The 20537-nt window shown below is 42.6% G+C and overlaps 1 protein-coding gene across 2 annotated transcripts in view; it reads right to left on the reverse strand.

Annotated features, from left to right (window-relative positions):
* Positions 1-17185, reverse strand: part of LOC142080763 (ADP-ribosylation factor-like protein 8B) — a 28989-nt gene extending 11804 nt beyond the window's left edge. The window contains exons 1-2 of one of the 2 annotated variants that reach the window (XM_075146745.1): positions 16718-17185; positions 12181-12261 (exon numbers count right to left, since the gene is read on the reverse strand). In XM_075146745.1, coding sequence (XP_075002846.1) covers positions 12181-12261; positions 16718-16906 — 270 coding nt within the window. In that variant the 5' untranslated portion in view covers positions 16907-17185. The remainder of the gene's footprint in view (positions 1-12180; positions 12262-16717) is intronic. The other variant, XM_075146754.1, reaches the window with a different exon arrangement.
* Between the last annotated feature and the right edge of the window lie 3352 nt (positions 17186-20537).

Genomic DNA, 20537 nt, shown 5'->3' on the forward strand with positions numbered 1-20537 from the left:
GATGTAGCCTGGACTAATCACAAAATAAATAATACAAAATAAAGAAATACTGGTTTTGTACTTGTTTGATGATACACTATATCTATACTATATTAAATTGCACTGCAGAACAAGTATTATTCTCAATAGGAGAAAAAGTCACCTTGAAACAACGGAAAGATAAGTCATTTCCAGTCAGTTTCCCTAATAAGGCTTACAGCTATTCATTAAAGTACAACATGAAGGACACAAGATAGACTAGCTGTTTTTAACAGTGCTTGGGAACTCAGTCTACGTCAATATATTAAGTTATAATTATCTGAAATAGGGAAAGAAAATAAATGCATGAAATAAATAAAAAAATCCTCACCTCTTTGCTTATGAAATGAAAATGGTGCTAGTAGTAACTTTCTAATATTCTTTACTACATTGAATAGCCAATGACAGAGTTAACTACTTTATTCAAAACACAAATCTCTGTCCCAAACCATTTCCACTGTACATGACTGAACAGACAAAACTTGAGAATACAAGAGGCAGCCAGGAAGGAAAGAGGAGAGGGCTTAGCGTTTTCTTGCATGAACCATGCATGTTTTGTACATCACCTATTTTTGTATCCCAGTACTTAATACACAGGTAAAAAGTATATTCTGGGTGTGAACTGAGAGAGACAGGAAACTACACCTTAACAGCAGAATATACAGCTAGCTAGAAAAAGAAGTTTATTTTGTCTGGGTGTTTTTAAAAAGAGACTGGACTTCAAATTGCTCCCATGGCTTTCGTTGGTCCCTCAGGAATAAAATTTTCATAATATTTAAGAGGTAATTTTATCCCTAGAAGACCAGCTGATTTTAAGAATCGGAAAATGCCTACAGAATGACCAAACCAAATAGAGAAAAAATTTCTTTGATATCCAGTACTATTGCCTCACAGGAGATTAAAATCTCAAAGAGTTGTTGTTTAGGCTCAATCTCAGTCTCAAAGGCATACATCTTATTTCTACCGCATTTTATAAATCACTATTTTATTTGTTCCTGTCTGCTCCTATAGAGTAGTAATTCTTATCACGCCTGCAGGTCTACACTCTCGTAAAATAATGCAATGTTTTAATTTGTAAACTAGATTAATCACCATACTTTGGAATCATCATTTACCATAGTGCTTATACTTACCTATTAAATCAAATTCTTCTAAAACAGGAATCTCTCTGGGTATGTCTCTTGTTCAATTTCTTCATGTGGATATAAGGCTCCTTCTTAAGACCACAGGTACCAGCTATGGTTAAGGAGCAAATCCTTTTTTTTTTGCATAGAGGTGTATCATAACAGTTGAGCAAAAATGCAGCTGGGGAATACATTCAAAGGTTTTCGAAAGCTTTCAGTTACAGGAAGGCTCATTAACACTCTAGTTGCATTTATTTTAATTAGCGTATATTGTAGGAAGGCTTGACGGTTAATGAGAAAGTTGCAGGAAAAGTATTTTCTAGATGTCAGTTTTACATGGCTTTTTTTCCAACATGGTGGGTACGGTATTTCCTGTGGACAGAGATGTGTATAACGACACATTTGTATCTCAATGTCAATGCATGGATTCAGTACCTGCGATCTCATGGTAGTCAGTGAAGCCTAGACAGCTATTGAGCTGGCCAGATGTAACATCATCTTTAGGGTGACAGAATTATGCTCTAGGCTTGACAGTACTGACTAGAGCTCCTCTGACTATTATTAAAGGAGCTTAACCCTCATTGCAGACATATAGCTGTTTACATTCAGGTATCTTAATTTGCAAGCTGAATCCAACACTACTAATACTTGAACTTAGAAATATATCCTTCTGCTTGGAAGTATTCAGAAAATATTAGCCATAAAACCTAACCTGAACGAGGTGGGGTCTTACTCTGCTCTGGTGAGACCCCACCTGCAGTACTGCATCCAGCTCTGGAGCCCTCAGCACAGGAAAGACATGGACCTGTTGGAGCGGGTCCAGAGGAGGGCCATGAAAATGATCAGGGGGATGGAACACCTCTCCCATGAAGAAAGGCTGAGAGAGTTGGGGTTATTCAGCAGGGAGAAGAGAAGGCTTTGGGGAGACCTTATTGCAGCCTATCAGTACTTAAAGGGGGCTTATGAGAAAGATGGCAGCAAACTTTTTAGCAGGGCCTGTTGCGACAGGACAAGGGGGAATGGTTTTAAACTAAAAGAGGGTAGATTTAGACTAGATATAAGGAAGAAATTTTTTACAATGAGGGTGGTGAAACACTGGAACAGGTTGCCCAGAGAGGTGGTAGAAGCCCCATCCCTGGAACCATTCAAGGTCAGATTGGACGGGGCTCTGAGCAACCTGATCTAGTTGAAGATGTCCCTGCCCACGGCAGGGCGGTTGGACTAGATGACCTTTAAAGGTCCCTTCCAACCCAAACTATCCTATGATTCTATAACAATCAGGTGAGGAAATTCTGAACAACAGAAGAGTATTTGGGCAGAATAAGGTAGCACCAGCAACATCCAACAGCACGTTGTACACAGACAAGTCCACATATACTGAGATGTGACTAATGAGCTCATGCATTCATAGCCAACTCAATGTGTAATGACAGGGAGTAACTGAAAAGCATATGATTAATTTCCCTCAACTTCAGCCACCTAAAATGTAGGCATCTAATCCAAGTGACTAAAATTTCTCTGTGGCTACTGAAAAGCTCAGAGGGCACCCACAGCAGGAAACAATTGCATCTGTCTTACCCACCTTGCCTACCAGGTGAACCATTCTTGCAAAGCACCCACTGCTCTCCACTAAGTTTAGACAACTGGCTCAGTTTGGCTTCCTCCTTTTCACCTAAGCTCAGGGGAGACAAATCCTAAACAGTCACCTATTGTAGACTGGAATCTTCAACCAGTAATGTTCAGCTTCCCCATCTAATTAACAGGAAGAATAAAAAGAGCTAAATCAAATAACCTTAAAATTTTTAATAAATTGCCCTGTGCATACAAAACTATAGAGCCTTACTTGTAGTACCAGCCATGTAACCTATTACGGACGTCAGAATACTTTACTACCCTAGAATACTTTCTACCTACCTATTATCCTATATTTTGGAAATGCCTTTACAGTTGCTCTTAAAGCTGAAAAAAATATGCCACATGGCTAAATCTTCTGCAAGCAATACTTCCCAGAACACTATGTTCTTTGAAATCAGTCTTGGTCCTTTAAAGACCCTGCTGTCACTCCTCACTGGCGAGAAAGTCCAACTTTTAAACATTTTTTGCAACTAGGTATTTTATTTTAGTCACGTCAGACAGAAAAAAATGCTATATGCATACTTCACAGTTTATAATTATTTAATTTAATCATAGCACTTTCACTGAAGAACTGTAAATGGACTTAGACTTGCAATACAAAATGGCTGAATATCTTCAACTCCTGAAGACAAGCGCAGAGGCATTTTAATGGGAGGGGGTATTTCTCAATGATCAGGGTATATTTGCCATTTTATCAGAGACATAAGGTACAATGTTGGAAGGATCAACAGGTGGATTTTAAACAGGACACAAAAGCAAAGTTTGTTCTCAGAAATGGTTTTCTGAACCTCGTGCTGCTTACCTCCACGTTGTGTTCTAAGGCAGGAGAGTACCAGGGAACCCAGCTTTAGAGATAAGACTGTAATCCTCTCAAGCAAGACATAACGCACCTCTAAACAGAAGGAGACAATTAATCCTAACCTCAGTATTGTGTCCTCCCCGAGGCAGAAAGCCCTGATTCTGTGTGACCACGTGCAATCCTTTGTACCCTCTTTTCACATGATTGTGAATCAGTCTCTAGACATCAAAATCCAAGAGATTCTGGTGAAAGTAGGCATACAGAAGTTATAAGCTGTAGGCAGAACTTGCATTTGGAAGACTGAGGGCAAGGAGACCAGAGGCAATGACACTGATAGCTCAAGATAGCCGATCAATAACTACTGTAGTGATTATTAATTTTGCTTGTCCTTGAAGAACATATAACCATGAAAGCAAAAATGAGTATTTGCTCAATAACAGAGAAAAGCCAGGAGGATGTGCAACAGTGTGTATGCTGGGAAAAGGTAATCTAACACTGCAGATAAAAAAGACATTCTCCCATGACAGATTTAACCCCACAGAGCAGCTCCCTCGTGTGTCCCCCTTGCCCTCTACCTCTCAAGTCTGAGCAATCCTGACAGACTCCCAGCATTTATCAATGAGGCAAAGCTGCTGAGGAAGGGCTAACCAGGGGCAGCATTTATGGTTCCCAGGTGTCCCAACAGGATGTTGGAATAGAACATATGTTTATTTAAGTTGCAGATAAGTTCAAGTTGGGAGTGGATAAAAAGAAGAGATCAGAATCCTAAAGCATCCAGACCAACTAGAGGGATGGTCTGAAATAAGGCAGCTGAAATTTAACACGCACAAGTTCAGAATGCTACATTTGGACAATTTGCACTAACACAAAATGGATAATAACCAGGCAGAGGTGCAGAACAAAAAGCTTGGGCAGTTCACAAACTAAATATGTGTTTCAACAGTGCTGCAAATCTTAAATCTGCATGTACTAGCAGAAGCATCTCACGTATGATTTTGGAAGTATGTACTGCCCTGTCTTCAGTGTCAGGGAGGCTCCTATGTTTTGAGCATCAGTCTATAGATCAGACACAGACAAATTTGAAAAAGTCCAGATGAGAAAAGAAAGGGTGAGAAGAGATTTTGAAAATATGACCTACAAAAGAGGGGAGGGGGGAGCTAAACCATAATGTTTCCCAGGAAATGGCTGCCAGATATAGAAGAGAAGAAAAAAGCACCTCAATTTGTGATGACAGCAACTCATGTCAGATACTGGGAAAAAAGCTTTTTAACACTTAGAGTGAAAGAACATTGTACAAAACAAGGGATATTGTACAACCTTCTTCATGGAAGAACAAATTTTAAGAAACAATTACCTGAGATATATGGGTAAATATCTGATTCACCTTAGAGCACAAGTTTGGTTTAGATGATTCCTTGAGATCAACTCTTGGTCCTCATTATTAAGAGTCCTAACAGTTACTCTGAATGACTGGCGAGACATTCAACACTGCCTGTTCTGACTCAGGACACTGGCTTCTGGCCCCATGTGTTTGTCCCGACCGCTGCAGAGGTACCCATCTAATGCATGATCCTGTCTGACACTCTGCAGCGCGCAACTCCCAGCACAGACAGTGTCTCCAAGGCTTTCTTCCCAAATTATCAGATGGGAGAGTGCTTTCATACTTTTCCTTCTTAGTTGATTATTGAGTAATTCTGAGTATGCTCCATGCTTATTCTCTGAGCCGCTCTGTAACCCTCATTTAACTCCTTTTCACAGAATCACAGAACCACTGAGGCTAGCAGGGACCTTTGGAGACTGTACAGTCCAACTCACGCTGGTCAAAGCAGGGTCACCTAGAGCAGGTGATGCTCCAAGGATGGAGACTCCAGAACCTGCCTGGTCAACCTGTTCCAATGTTCAATCACCCTCACAGTAAAAACGCTTTTTCTTATGGTTTAAATGGAATTTCTCATATTTCAGTTTGCGCCCATCGCTACTTGTCCTGTCACTGGGCACCACTGAGAAAAGTTTGGCTACATGTTCTGGCTACACTGATGAGATCTCCTTGAGCCTTCTCTTCTCTAGGCTAAACAGTCTCAGATATCTCAGCATCTATGAGAGATGTTCCAGTCCCTTAATCATCTTCACGGTCCTTCGGTGGACTCTCTCCAGTAGCTCCACATCCCTCTTGTACTGGCGAGCCCAGAACTGGACACAGTACTCCAGGTATGGTCTTATCAGTGCTGAGTAAAAGGGAGGGATCACATCCCTTGACCTGCTGTCAAATCTCTTCCTAATGCAGCCCAGGATGCTGTTGGTCTCTCTACTGCAAAGGTACACTACTCACCAATGGTCAACTTGGTGTCCACCAGGACCCCCAGGTCCCTTTCTGCAAAGCTGCTTTCCAGCCAGTCAGCCTGTAGTGGTGCCTGGGGTTGATCCTTCTCAGGTGCAGGACTTTGTACTTTCCTTTCTTTAACTTCGTAAGGGTCCTGTCAGCCCATTTCTCCAGCCTGCCGAGGTCCCTCTGGATGGCAGCATAACCCTCTGCTGTACCAGCCACTCCTCCCAGTTTTGTACTATCAGCAAACTTGTTGATAGTGCACCCTGTCCCATCATCCAGGTCACTAATGAAGACACTAAACAATGCCTGGGGTATATCACTAGTAACTGGACTTCCTGCTGTGGCTCACAGCCCTTTTGAAAGTACAGCTTTTTCTTACACACAACTACCATAAATCACTGGGACACCCCACAAAAATTCTTCCTTATACAAATATCCATTTTGACTTGAAATCAGCCCAGATATGGCACGGCCTTTTCAGAGTGACCCAAGCCATACAGAATACTCCGTACTTGCTAAACCGCTGCTGGAGCTGTACAGGCAATACACACAGAGGCTTGTATTACTGCATGACACATGAGATGGTGACACGACAGGTAAGATGTTTTTTAATTGCTGCTGAATAGCAGGATGAAGCACTACAAAGCAGAAGGATTCCATGGGGATGTTTGGAGACTTGGAAACTCCACTATCCAGGGGAGGGAGGAGGGCTGCAACGAAGGAAGCTGAAAGAAGAATGCACAGAGCCGGGATACTCCTCCTCCTCCCTCTCTGCCACATTGGAGGAAGTAGCAAGAAGCTTGGCTTTGCCCTCCAGCAGACTGGCCTGCACTGGCCCGGGCTGCAGCTCCCGTGGAAGGACGCTGGCCTCTAGTGGCGACAGCTGGGGTGACCGCAGTCCAACCTCCTCAGCTCCCGTCTCCCGAGCAGCTGCTCACTGCTCCCTCCGGGCTGCGATACCCGGCGGGTGCAGAAACTGGCTGGTGGTGCTATTTTAAGAGTAAGCTTAAACGAAGTGCAAGAGCAAGGAAAATGAAGCTGCTGCATTGCCTGTGCGAATGCACGTTTTGTGTTGCTCTATTTCTTTTTTATACTGGAGACTACTCCAAGACCATCACTGCGAGAATCAAAAGTTGATTAGTTGGAGCTTCACAATCATTTAAAATAACAATTCATGTTACGTGTCTTCTGAGGCTCTTGAAATTTGGTTTGTTAAAAGAATTTTTTTAGCTACTGTCTAGCTTATTGAAAAGTAAATCTCACCAAAGCAAAAAGATTACTAATACTGAGCTAATCCAAAACCAGAGAAATTCTATCAAAATTAAATCACTCAGCAAACAACAAAACTTGCTTGGAATTAAAACCCCAAATTAATTCAGTCATAGATTTTTTTGTCAGAAAAAAAGTGATAGCCATTAGTTTTGTTATGAACTTCATCAAAAATGTTTTAACAGATCCCTAAATTGTACATAAGGTATTTTGATGCTGGAAATCATCCTGTAATTGAATATCTCAACCACAACCTCAAAATCCATAAAGCTTCCTGCTTAGATTGCAAATACTGCCTGGTAAAATCTTTCCTCTTTGCCTCCTCTCTTTTTGGAAATAATAGGTGACAGGTTTTATTAAATGTATTGACAAGCCAAAATTTGACAATTCGTGGTTAAAGCTGACAGCTTTACATTTCTGACATGCTCAACTTCAATTAAAGAGCACAAGAAATTGGCATCTTCCTAAAAAATGTTTCAGCTTGCATAAATCAGTGTTTTTCTTTCAGTATGGTTCACATAAATACTCATACACAGAGGCATGCCAGTGACCATAATTTTATACTCTAGGATTAGAGACTAAATATGAGAATAAATCTGCTGCCTTCTGGAAATGACTGCCAAAATCGGAAGAAAGTAAAGAAGACCACCGGCTCCTTAGTTCTTGTCGCCTTCTAGAATTGTATGGAATCTAGAGATAGAACTGAAACTGATAGTCAAGAAACCCGGCGGTGACACTGCACTAGCATAGTACATCCTTCTTAGTGGCCTACCCCAAAATATGGCAAAAAACACATGAAGGATTAGTATCACCTACTAGTTGGTGTTGCAACTTTCTTTGCCTAAGGTGATCAGTCTTGGCTTCTGGAACGCCATTTTTTCACTTGATGACGTTTTGACCCAGATGGTTTCTCAGCCTCACTCTTATAGTGATTTTAATTGATTCTGTTTTGCAGTGTCCCCTAAGACCTTTGAAAAAAGTCAGACGCAAGACCTATCTGCTTACCATGAAGATCATTCCTGCCATGTTTGAAGGACTTCACAGGTTTAGTAAAATAACACTTTATCCAGGAATTTTAATAATAGTTGACAGTTGGATATCATAATATTTCTATGAGAAAGGTAACCTGCTTTGTTGGGATAAAAAGGTTAAAGAAAATTTCACTCTGAATCCTTGTTGACTAGGCTGAAATAGATCATCAAAGGATTCCAGTAAGAGGCATCACCCTCACCATTCTTCAGTCATCAACTAACCAACGAACTATGTCATTCTTCTCACAGTAAAATAATTTTGGAAACTTTATCTAGCAATTAGACTGTAAGATTTAACAGCTTACCTGGATACAGGAATAGTGATGTGCAAGTACTTCATCTTGACAGGCTTTTAAAGATATAAGCATCTATATGTAAGAGCCATATTCCCCTACACCTCTTACTTTCACTGTATGCTGTTGTAGCAGAGAGACGACGAGAACTGGTTAAGATAAATTATTTTCCTATGCAGATTGACTTCCAAAACAAGTATCATTTTTGAAACTAATAAACATACTAATAATGATAGCATTATCCCCTCATTCTTAACAACTCTATTACAACAACTATATATAACACGACTTTTGAGATCAAAGTGTAAAAACAAGGCACAGTTCCACAGAAACTCACACACCTCCTCCGTGCATGAACTCGATCTTGCAATATCATCTGTGCAGACAACTCCAGCACAAACTTATCAGTCATTTCCTTCACCTACTTTAACTATCCTGGCTCAAAAATACTTTATTTTGAAGACTCTACTTGTAAATTACTTTTGTCTAGTTGAATGAACCATCAACAGCTTTCTCATTTTCTTCCATGTCTGACAATTCCGTAGCAGCATCAGTATAGCATTCCAACTATCCTTATGCCTTCTCTACATAAACTGTAAATCATGGCCTTATCGTTTCTACGCAAAAGACAGAAAACAAGGGAACTGAAAGGAATTTCCTATTCCTGTGGATTACTGATGAACTATGGTTGAATGCGGTAACTTTTTTATTGACTGTGGCATCTGTGGACTTCTTTGATCAGTGGTAAAGCAAGGCAGACGCGATGAAAAGTGTATGAAACTGATGGTTAGGAATAATTCAAACAGAATCCTCTCCTGGGTGAACTGGGAAGCACTGCTAAGGCTGCAGTGGAAGGTACTGCTTCAGTACAAATGTAATCTTCTGAAAGAGAAGGGAAGGCTCAGGCAGGAAGACAAAGAACGCCTGCATGCCTGAAAGAACAACAAGAAAAAAGTCTGACCGCTTAAACTGAAACAAACAGCTTTTCCTTGTGAGTCTGCATTTGCTGTTTGGTATTACAGAGCTAATCACGATTTTGCCACTGGTCCCATTCTCCTACACACCTGCCATTGATGTATAAGAGGTCAAGAAAGCATGGGATAGCCTTAGGATGCATTTGCGCTTGTAAGGCAGCACCTCTGATGTTCCTGTTGTAAATACACTATTCGATTTGCTGTCATAGCCAGTGTACGTGTTCATTTGCGTATAATAAACAGAATCTTGGGGGAGAAAATCTATACAATTAGCACACCAATCAGACCGTTCTTCTGATATCAATGCCCATTGACTTCTCCATAAATTCTCTTTCTTAACTAATATGAATCATGAATTAATCATAAGGACTAGAAAAATTAACACCATCCAACGTTTGTAAATCCTAACATAGCATTAAACATTTTTTTTTTTAAATATAGTCACTGATCCATCTGAATCCACGATCAGCCTATGTATGCAAACTGAACACATAATTCTGGCAGCCCTCTAGCAACAGACTGTTAGCTGTGCTTAAAAGTTTGTAGCTACCAGGGTGGAAGGATGAAGGAAAACTTTGTTTTTCACACCAAACAGAGAGACTGCGTTCTTCCTGTTCAGATTCTGTGCTCTAAAGATGGTGTTCTGCAGCTGTCTAAGTCAATCTACCCACGCTGCTCCCAAAATGCATTGTTTTGCCTGTGTCTGTATCCTGCTTTCCCACACTGTGATGGCACCAGCGATCACACAGTTGTTTGAGGAGCACACTACTTAGGTAATTTGACTAGGGAGAAACTAGCATGGGGGCAGGTTTGGTTTGGTTGGTTGTTGGTTTTTTTAGAGGTTGCTTTCATCTAGATCAGTTGGCTGACCTGACTACCGCTTTGCCATGTCATCACTGGTGCCAATGGAAAAGGGGTTCAAGGGTGCACGGCCAGGCTTAAAGCAGAACCTCACACCATGATCTACTTAAGCGGATTGTAAAAGCTGACCTTTAATCTCTGCCACCCTCACTAGGCCAGCCTGATTCCCTCTTAGGTTTCCCAGAAGGTAAGTCTAGTGTGTCCCTAGCATGAGGAACATCATACTGAGGTTTAGAAGTGCTACCACAAGCAGAAAAGCAAGTGTATTAAAAGGTTATTTTGTGACTTTTTTTTTTAAGAGGGGCTGGATTTATTCCTCGTTACAAGAAAGATTTTGTTTGGAAAGCAGAATTTGGACCCCAAAGGAAAAAATATTCAGAAGTTCTGATTTTGGTTAAAAAGGCACTCTTTTGCGAGAAGATAAACAGGAATATACCAAGCTACTGTTAGGCTGAAGTATGTTCTTTGTGTAGCAGAGGTCAGCTCTTTGCTCAGCAACACGTGGATGGTTGTTGAGACACATTCAACAGAGCGACCCAAGACTAGAACTTCTTTTTTTTTCTCATTCACTAACAAACTCACTCCTGGACTAAGCGAGGACATTTGTTGCTTCGTCTTTAAGGGACAGGAGCAGTATTTTGAGGAATTAGGTGTTTAGCTTTTGGGTTGGCCTTTGTGTGTATATGCAAAGGGACGAGGCACAAAGAAACCAGGCAGTGGAAGAGGGGAACACGTCTGATGAGGAGAGGCTAACGGGCGTGAAGAGAGTTGAAGGGAAACTCCATAGCAAGGAAAGAGAGGAAACTGCTCTCTGCCCATCAGTATACCTTCTTGTTATGCAGCATGAATACTGCCCTTCTGCAATCAAAGCATATGTTCCTGTAAATTGAAATTTCCCCTTACCAGCCTTACCTTACACATAGTGTACGCACTACCACAAACAGAGTTGGCCACAGAGAAATGAACCAGCAGATCAGGGAGAGCTTGGATGATCTTGTATGTACTGAGAATAGAGGTGAAGAAGGGCCAAGACCAGAAGTTTAACCTCATCATTGATAAAATTCTGTGGTTTTTCACCACTTTCAAACATACCATTCATAAGAACTAACAGAGAGCATTATGAAATAACAGCCTCCATCTACAAAAAAAAGCTGTATAACTGTTACTCAGCAGAATGTGCACCTTGTGCGTTACTTCTGTCTCCTGAAAGACCAGTTCAGTTACCTTTTACTCTTTTGATTCCTGGGTCTCCAAAATAAACAGCATACAGGGTTGGCTGCAACAATTAGTGCTGGGAGGCTTTTGATTCTGGTCACCTATGTTTTCCCCAGATAAAGTCCAACTGATGCAGGCCTACTTATATTGCCATATAAATTCCTCTGTGTTTTCAGAGAACTGCCCACTGTGTAAAGTAATGCTAGTCTTGACTACCTATTCCAGTAGACAAACTCCAAAGCTTAAATGGATTTCATTACAATGATGCCATTAGCTCCTACATATTTACCTTACACTAGGCAGCAGCACATGAATATAAGGGTTTGCTAGACACACTACTAATAGTGAATTCTGAAGAATTTATAAAAAGTAAGAAATCAAGACAATTTTATGACCTTTCTAACCCAAAAGAGTGCAACAAAGCTTCTGCTTGGCATGGATATCATGAAGTCAAACAGATTAATGTAACAGAGAAATACACGACTATATGCTTTAAAAAAGTTGGCTTTGAGCTAGAAAAATAGATAAATGATCCTATCACCTTAAAAGAAATTTCCTACACTTTCACATTCCAAGTTGAAATCACTTTCTCTATTAGTTATTCATTCTGTATTAATTCAAACATGCATACCTACCTTTATGGTAACGTTTCCTTTTGTTATTTTTCTCATATTGAAGCCTACTGTAGGAATCATATCTTCTGTGAACTGCCCTGACTAGAATACAAACAAACAAAAAAAAATTATATTTACTATAAAATAGTTGATACTCGTTTGCAATCTATAATTTCTATTTTACAACACTGTAAAATATCACACTAATTTTCTCCAGGAGCACTGGCCAGCACTTCAATTAATGCATTGTCACGCCAAGGAAGACTGTTCATTTCAGTCCCTTTAAACAATCTTTTATTCTCCTCAGCGACAAAGATCACCGCAGAAACCACGAGACTTCGGATAATTCTTCATCTGATCCCTAAGCAAACCAGAAATCAGCATGGTCAAAATACAGAATCATAGAATCATAGGTTGAAAGGGACCTTTAAAGGTCATCTAGTCCAACCCCCAATATGATAAAATATGATAAAACTGACTATATCGGGATTTTTCCCTGCAGTTTCTCACTACTGTTACCAATGGTTTAACTCCAAATGTAACAAACGGTGAAAGAGTACTCATGTAGAGAGTACTACATGCAGACCCTTTGCTTCTGAGTAGGTGACAGCAGAGGAAGCTGTGGAAGCTAAGAGAATACCATTAGGACAGAAAAATACAAGGTACTAACTCAGCACACCATAAACCCAAAACATAAAACCAAAGCGCTGCCTCCTCCCCCAGTTCAGAGAAATATTTTTACAAGACAGATGCTTGTCATTGTGCCAACAGGAACCTTACACACATCTACCCACTACAGAAGACAGCTTTTGAGGAGAAAGGTGAAACTCAGATCTAACAAGATAACTCATTATTCATTCTTCCTTTTCAAAATGTATCATTAATATGGTCTCCTAGGAGTGGTGCATTAAGATATGCAGATGGTTACTTAAAAGTTACGTCTACATAGAGACCCAAGCATTCTCTGCAACACACACAGTAGTCCTGGTTTTCCAGTCATCCAGAATGGAGAGCAGGACCTTCTGGACTTGCCATTGCCCTTCCATATCTATCCGCCCATAGTCCCTTCACCCATCTCATCATCCCATGTGCCCTGGGGTTTTTTTGGAAGAAAATATGGGTATGTGGACAAGGAGGGAAGCAGGCATGCTCCAACAGGTCCCTCCCATCAGAGAAGTGGATGATCAGAGCTTCAGAGCGCACCAGAGCAGCTACGTGCCTCACAGTGCACACACTGTCACCAGCTACCCCTAATGCTATTGTGGTCTCTGTATGCTTTCTGCAACTTTTCTCTTCACTGTTTGTGGCAGAGTGAGAATACACTATGCCTCCAGCTTGTGTTCACAAACTAAGATAAATTATTTTTAATCTGGGACTTTAAAAGCTGCATAACCTTTGACAGTTAGTTGGTCCTCTCACAAGATTTTGGAATTAGATCCTTCAGGCAAGAAACAACTTCCATCAATTACTTGTTCAACCTTACCTATGGGAACCTTGTTGCTAAATTCTGTACTGTACACCTTCCCCATCTTTTGCTTCTGGAAGTCTCTTTTTTCCCTCCTCTTTCCTTGCTTCAGTGACTTGCCAACAGCAGTAGGAAAAAAACAGTGAAGACAAATGCACCTGCACTTTCATACAGATACACATACCCAGCAGTGACAGAAATTTTTAATTGGATGGAGTAAGACAAAGCCAATCAGTAACCACTTCCTGTAGTAGGTACTGGCCTAACTGTTAAAATATATAGTACATTTATTTGTGGAGGACAAACATATAAACAGGTATGAACACATAAACCCTGAGAATGTAGCATCATTATTCAAGCGCAGGAATGCCTGGAAAAACAGCCAGCCAACTCAGGAGGCTATTGTTTAAACAAACTCATAGAAAGTCAGGATTCCACTTTTGTTAGCAAATTATACGCCATATGTAATATGCTAAAGTGGCAGACAAAAATAAAAAACGACATCGTAACTGTTCTGCTATTGGGGATAGAATGCAAAGAATCAGCATCCCCTTTATTGGTCTTTAGTCTTTTCCTCTAAAAACTTTCCATTCTGGTTGAACAGAACCAGCTATGAAGAAAAGTATTATGTTTATAGTTCTTTATTTTCCCACACAATGAAGAAAAGAAAGTAATATGTTGAATCTTTTGCCAGCATTAGTCCAAGAACTCTGATTACTGTGTTTTGTTTCAAGTGCTCTAAGCAACATAAAGTAAAAATTCTGTTCCATTTTGCTTGCTGAGGAAGTTTTATATGACAAATTACCTATTTTGGAGAATATTCAAGATGTGCAAATAAGTTTATTTTCTTATCTCAATTAAAAAAGAGATTACATCCTGATACAGATGAAACAACTGATGCTAAGAAGTCTGTAATGTCCTTTTTAAATGTTGCTAAATATTTAATGGATAATTAATACTGTCATAACCCCTTAGCATAACGACCACGGGCCAGATTCTACTCCATCAGTCCACATCCATAGTAAAAGGTAGTGACGTTATCCAAGGTTTCCACTGGTAACACAGGACTAAATATGGCTCAAGCTCTTCAGGGAGGAGACTGTCTCAAAGGGTGTTTATTCAGTGTTAGCATGATAGGACCTCTGAATACTACTACAAAGTGGAAAAAACAGTAATTTCCTACCATTTGCTTTTACGAGCAATTGCAGTTTGCATTTTAAGTCCCACTATTTTGTGACAGTTATTTTCATCTCGTCACACTCTAGCCACATACACACATACACACGCACATAGAGTTCCCAATCTATTTGCCATCCCATATCAACTGTATTCAAGAGTAAGCTATTATCCATTGCCTTACTCCCAAATTATTCAGCCACCCTTCTTCAGTGATTATCATGGTGTGTCATCTCCAGATTGAAAGATCCAAAAGCTACAAAACCTGCAATTTGTGACACTCCCCAAGTCAGCAAACACAGATGCCTTGAAGAATATTCTTAAGTGATAGGTTTGCTGGCAAAATCAGACCTGCAGTAACAGCAATGCTCTGGTATTCAAGATACTAGCACAAGAGAGACAAACACATTGATGCCATTCCACAGGTGATGTAGTATAAATGGAGTGGACACACATTTACACACACACAGTCTAACACCACACACTACTGTTAGAGATCTCTGAACTGCTGTGTTCTTCTTTGCTCCGTTTATGAAATCAATCCATGAAGTAATAGAATTTGACACGCCTCTCCCCCCTTCCTCAGCAAAGCGCGCCCTTGGGAGATGAACACTTCCAAGGGGGATGAGGAATGCTGAGGCCCATGTTACCAAGACCGCCGGAGTGCCTAACAGACTAACGAAAATACCAGTTCCAGATATTTTCTGCTTATTGATTGCTGATGTCCCCCAACACATACTTTCACTGCTTTCTGTACTTTTCCTACCCCATTCATTTTTCTCCTTCTCTCTCTCCACTTCTTCACTCACACTAATCTCCTGTTTTCCCCATAACCATAATCATATATGAAAGCAAACAACAAATATCAGTCATGTTCATCGCTGTCTCAATCTCTTTGACTTTAGGCCATACACCTCCCAGTCTGGTTTTGATTCCTGAACCAGTAACTTTTCCGGATAAGGACTGAAGAACATCTGGAAGCCCGTATCTCAAGGCAGGTGAAGCTGCAATACATCTAACAGCAGTGATCACCTCGCAGAAAACGGTATACACTGAGAAGTTTCATGATTAGTACTAACCATATTTAACATATATATTTGTTTTCATCTTCCGATGGAAAGTAAATCTTCGGGATGGACCCAAATGCAGAAGGGTGGAGAGCATAGCAAAGAAAGATGAGGAACGTATTTCAGCATGACGACAAAACGGAAAACGTCATGGTAGGTGTCAGCGTCAGAGAGGAACAAGGCTGCAAGGCCATCATCACAGTGGGAAGGGAATGCCAAAATCAGACTTGAATGCTGCGAAAGAGCTATTAAGGAATTGTGGGAGGCATCAATATTGATGCAACTGATGGGAGGGGAGAATTCAGTGACAGGGGAGTTGTGGCCTTGGAGGAAGCACAATATATTCCGAGTTATTTTGGGATACATTGTCCGTGAAAAGCCAACTCTGCATCAGGGGCCAGAGTCCGTGCCCAGGAATCTGCTTTGAGATAGGCACGCTTTGCAGTCAGACACAGGAGACGTTTTCTTTCTCCCTCTTAAAACAATTTCACACTCACCTGAGCCTGCTGTGAAATTTCTCGAGGTTGCAAAAGCCGCAAGAGCTGCCTCATGCCCCCCGCCCGCCCGCCGCCCTCCTCCCTCCGCCGCGCCGCGGGACTCCATGACCGAGGCGGCTTCGCCGCAGGCCGTGGAGGGAAAGCCCGCACTTGTTGCCGGGGGCAGCGACGCGAAGCGGCCGGCTCGGGGCGGGCGGTCCCCTCCAGCGACGCCAGACTGCCGGGCCGCCGCCCCCCGCCTCCCGCCCCGCGGCGACCTCGCCCCCCCACCCGCCGGCCGCCGCCCTGAGCGCCCCCCGCCGCCGCCCTGCCCCTGCGCCCGGCCGGCGGGCGGCCGGGCCGCGACAGCGTACCGCCAGCACGGTGAGCAGCGTGGTCTTGCCCGAGTACTGCAGCCCCACCAGGGTGAGCTCCATCTCCTCCTTCCAGAACAGCGAACGCAGCCACTCCAGCAGCCGCGCCACCAGCGCCAGCATCCCGGCCAGCGCCCCCGACCTGCGGCAGGCGCCCAGCCCCAGCGGCACCGCCTCGCTGCTGGGCATGGGAGCGCGGGGCGAGGCGAGGCGAGGCGAGGCGAGGCGGCGGTGGCGGGGCTCGGGACGGGGCCGGGGGTCGGCGGCTGCGAGGCTGTGCGGGGAGCCGAGCGCCAGGCAGGGCCCTCACGTGATGGCGCCACCGCCCTTCTCCCGCTGCCACTTGCTGCAGACAGGGGAGGGGTTGGGTTGGGTCGGCCCGGCCGGGGGCGGGGGAGCGGCGGGGGCACCCTGGGGGGGCCCGGGCGGGCGAGCGTGAGTCAGGGCCGGGCGCTGCCGGGGGCGGGCGGGGAGGCGGCCGTCGTGTGAGGTCACGGAGCAGCGTCCGCAGCGGGGGGCGGGCGGGGCGGCTCCCACACGAAATGGCGGGCGGGGCGGGCCCGGGGTGGGGGCGGCAGGAGGGGCGTCCCGCGGGTGCTAGGGGCCTGAGGCGGGCGCATGCAGACACCGCAAGGCTGGGAGCAGCAGGGTGGCTCCGGCCACCGCGATGGACAGATGTGGCCCCGCGATGGACACGTATGGCACCGCGGGGATCGTGTGAGGTGAACAGCTGGTCCCTGGCAGGAGTGTGGTGGGACGGGGCAGCCCGGCGTAGTTCTGCTGCCATGGGCTGTCTGTCCAGCACCCCGCACCCACCAAGGGATCGCCAAGGGCTGCATTTGCAGCACTGGCCTATGAGAGTTGGTGGACTTAGTCTCCTTGACAAGATCGATTTTGGAGGTCCTTCACCCCTAGTGATGGCAGTTCTCACGCCCCTAGGACCTCCACTCTTCCCATGAAACTCTTCTTGAATAGTTCATCGTGTAGGGACAGCCTTTCAGATCCAGGGCTTACCATGGTTTTATTTGGGTCTTCTCTGACGGTTGTTGGAGAGTCCCCCTTAGCGTGCTTCCTTGCCTCAACAAGAGACACTTGTGACAGTGGTTTTGTATAGTGGGCAATGATGGGACATGCCACTTCAGCAGGAATCATCTGCCTGCACTGGATAAGCAACACTTAGCGTACAATCTTGCCACACAGCATTAGAGAAGGGCTTGTTTTCCCCATAAATAAAGAGCTAAGACCTAGCCTGTATCCATCTGCCAGTCTCTGAAGTTGTCGCTGAAATTGTATGTGAGGCTCTAGAAGGTTACAATGCTGGTGGCATTGGTGGATGGACTTTCATACAGGTATAAACAAGGCACTTCCAAAATTTAGTATTGATACTTCTACTATCGAAACAGCAAATTCATCAAAACATTTTGAAATTTGTTTTTCGTGCTCTTTTTAGAGACGTAATTCAGCATTTTAGAGAATGCAATTTGTGACAAATCTCATTGGTTACGTCAGTCAGACCACAAAAACTGGAAGCTCTGTGACAATGCTGTCAAGAGCGATTGGTTCTGGGCTAGCTGTAAAGGTGAAAAACTTTATGCTTTTTCATGACCTTGTTGTAGATACAGTCAAAATAACTCATAGTGTAATTCTAAGATTCTTTTTACAGATACTCATTTATTTACCCTTGTAAATTTAATTGAACATTTCCAGAAGGAAATTGGACCTGGTCCTGCCACCCAATGGTAAGGAATTGTTATTCATTGTTTCTCTTAATATAAAATTTGATGGAAAGCATACAGATTTAAGTAAGTGATGAGTCCCAAACGAACAAAAAGAGGCTTTTTTTTTTTTTCGCCCCAGTAGTGTAAGGTGCTGCTCTTGATACAGGTACTGCCTTTGTTCCTAGCTTTGGTGGTTTGGGTTAGAGTCAGGATTTTGGATGCTACTCTTAAAACTGAGGCATTGATGGTGTCTTCAGCAGTTTCAGAGCATGGTACAGCTCTCAAAGTTTCTTAAAAATTGGTGGCACAGTGAAGGAGAGGAACCTGATCAGGTCCTGCATAGAGGGAGAGTGTAGCAGAACTCTGCTGTTTTACTTGCCTCTTGGTAGCAGCTGGATGGCTGTTCAATACATACGTACATCCTCGCCTCAGACAGCAGTCACAAATTTACTGGCTGATTACCATTTACGCTAAACATAACGGGGGGATCACTGAAAACATGGGTGGAAAAGGAATTGAGGAAATGGGTTATTCTGTTGGATGGGACCTCAGGAAATAATTCACAGGCAAAACACTATTCTTCTATTTTTCTGTTGTGTATTTGTTATTTTTAAAAACCTGTTTCAGCCAAAGCAATTACTGAATTTTGAGTGAATAGTGAAATGTTTCTGGCTGCCTTAAAATTGAAAAATATAAGAATTTTCCATCTCCACGTACCACCCAGCTGGTGATGTGTGGAATAAAGACAATCCATTTGTGAGAGTGGTTTCTGTGAATGAAGAAGTTCCAATTACTGCGCAGGGGAAAATTCACGTAAAATAGAGCAGTCTCTATTTTTGCAAGAATTTTTGCAGGAATTTTTAAATTCTGCAATAGTGCTTAAGGCTCATAGTGATGGAAGCTTAAAGAAACAATATATTGCAGATACAGTAACATATTCTGAAAATATACATTTCAGTCATATCCTCATAAAAGGCCAGCAGAGGCACATAAAATCTAAAACATCAATTCAACTGTACACTGACTGAAGTCTTTTACAGTGTCTAGGGGGTCAAAATATAATATATGAAAAAGTCTTCGAGGGTTTGTCCAAGTTCAAAGATCTGTAATATTGTTCTAAAATCTATTATATCTTTTGCAAAACTATATGATTATGAAACGCAATTCTTTATTTTGCAGACTGTTTGGTAATAGAACATTGTATGTAAAAATATTGCTACCTTGCTACAATTAGCAGCTCAGAGGACATTTGTTCTTGTACTAGAAGCCTGAGCTGGGGCACGGAAGGCCACAATTCATTATCCCATGTGACTGTAGAAAAGCCACTTAATCTTTCTGGGAAACATTTAACCACTGATAAAATATTTCACTTTTCTGTCTTGTCTATTGAGATTTACACACTTCAGGACCAGTTTGGCAGTGTTATTGGGCCATGTAGCACCTAGTGTATTGAGTCTTCCAAGTCTCTGTCTCTGAGTGGTAATAAAGCAGCTTACCCTGTTGCAGAAGACTTATTTGTGCTATAAAAATTTGTAACAATGGATCTTACATTTCAGATGACGGTGGTGGTGATGCTATAAATATATAGTCAGCAAAACTTGACCTGAACCAATACTGCGTATTCAGATATTTTCATATTTGTATAGAGACAAGATGTTTGGGACCCACATCTCTAGTTCAGAGTATTACCAAAGAGATCAGATCACATTATCTGTAGTTTAAGCATGGATTTTAGTGACAGCTGAAGATCTTAATGAGAAGAAGCCTTCAGCTGAATGAAATCTCCAGGGAGAAGAGCATGAGAAGAGGTGATATCTCACTGCAGTATTTTCAGGTTTGTCCTGGTATACCAGATGTTTGGGAAGAAAACCCTGTAGAATAAGCCGTACATCTTTTTCTGCTAATGAGGCACTGCATTAGTGAGAGACTAGTCGTCTTTTCTCTTTGTAGGCCAGAGTCAAGCAGCTGGTTTGCTAAGGAGAATAGAAAGACTGTATTGAGCTTCTCAGTGAAAGCGTTGTAATGTACCCACCAGTGTCTATGTGCGTCGTCCATGCCCTCTGCTGGCTGGAGTGTCAGAGGCTCTTTAGTATGTATCTTAG

This window comes from Calonectris borealis, chromosome 1 (genome assembly GCF_964195595.1).
Source record: "Calonectris borealis chromosome 1, bCalBor7.hap1.2, whole genome shotgun sequence".
Lineage (NCBI taxonomy): Eukaryota > Metazoa > Chordata > Aves > Procellariiformes > Procellariidae > Calonectris > Calonectris borealis.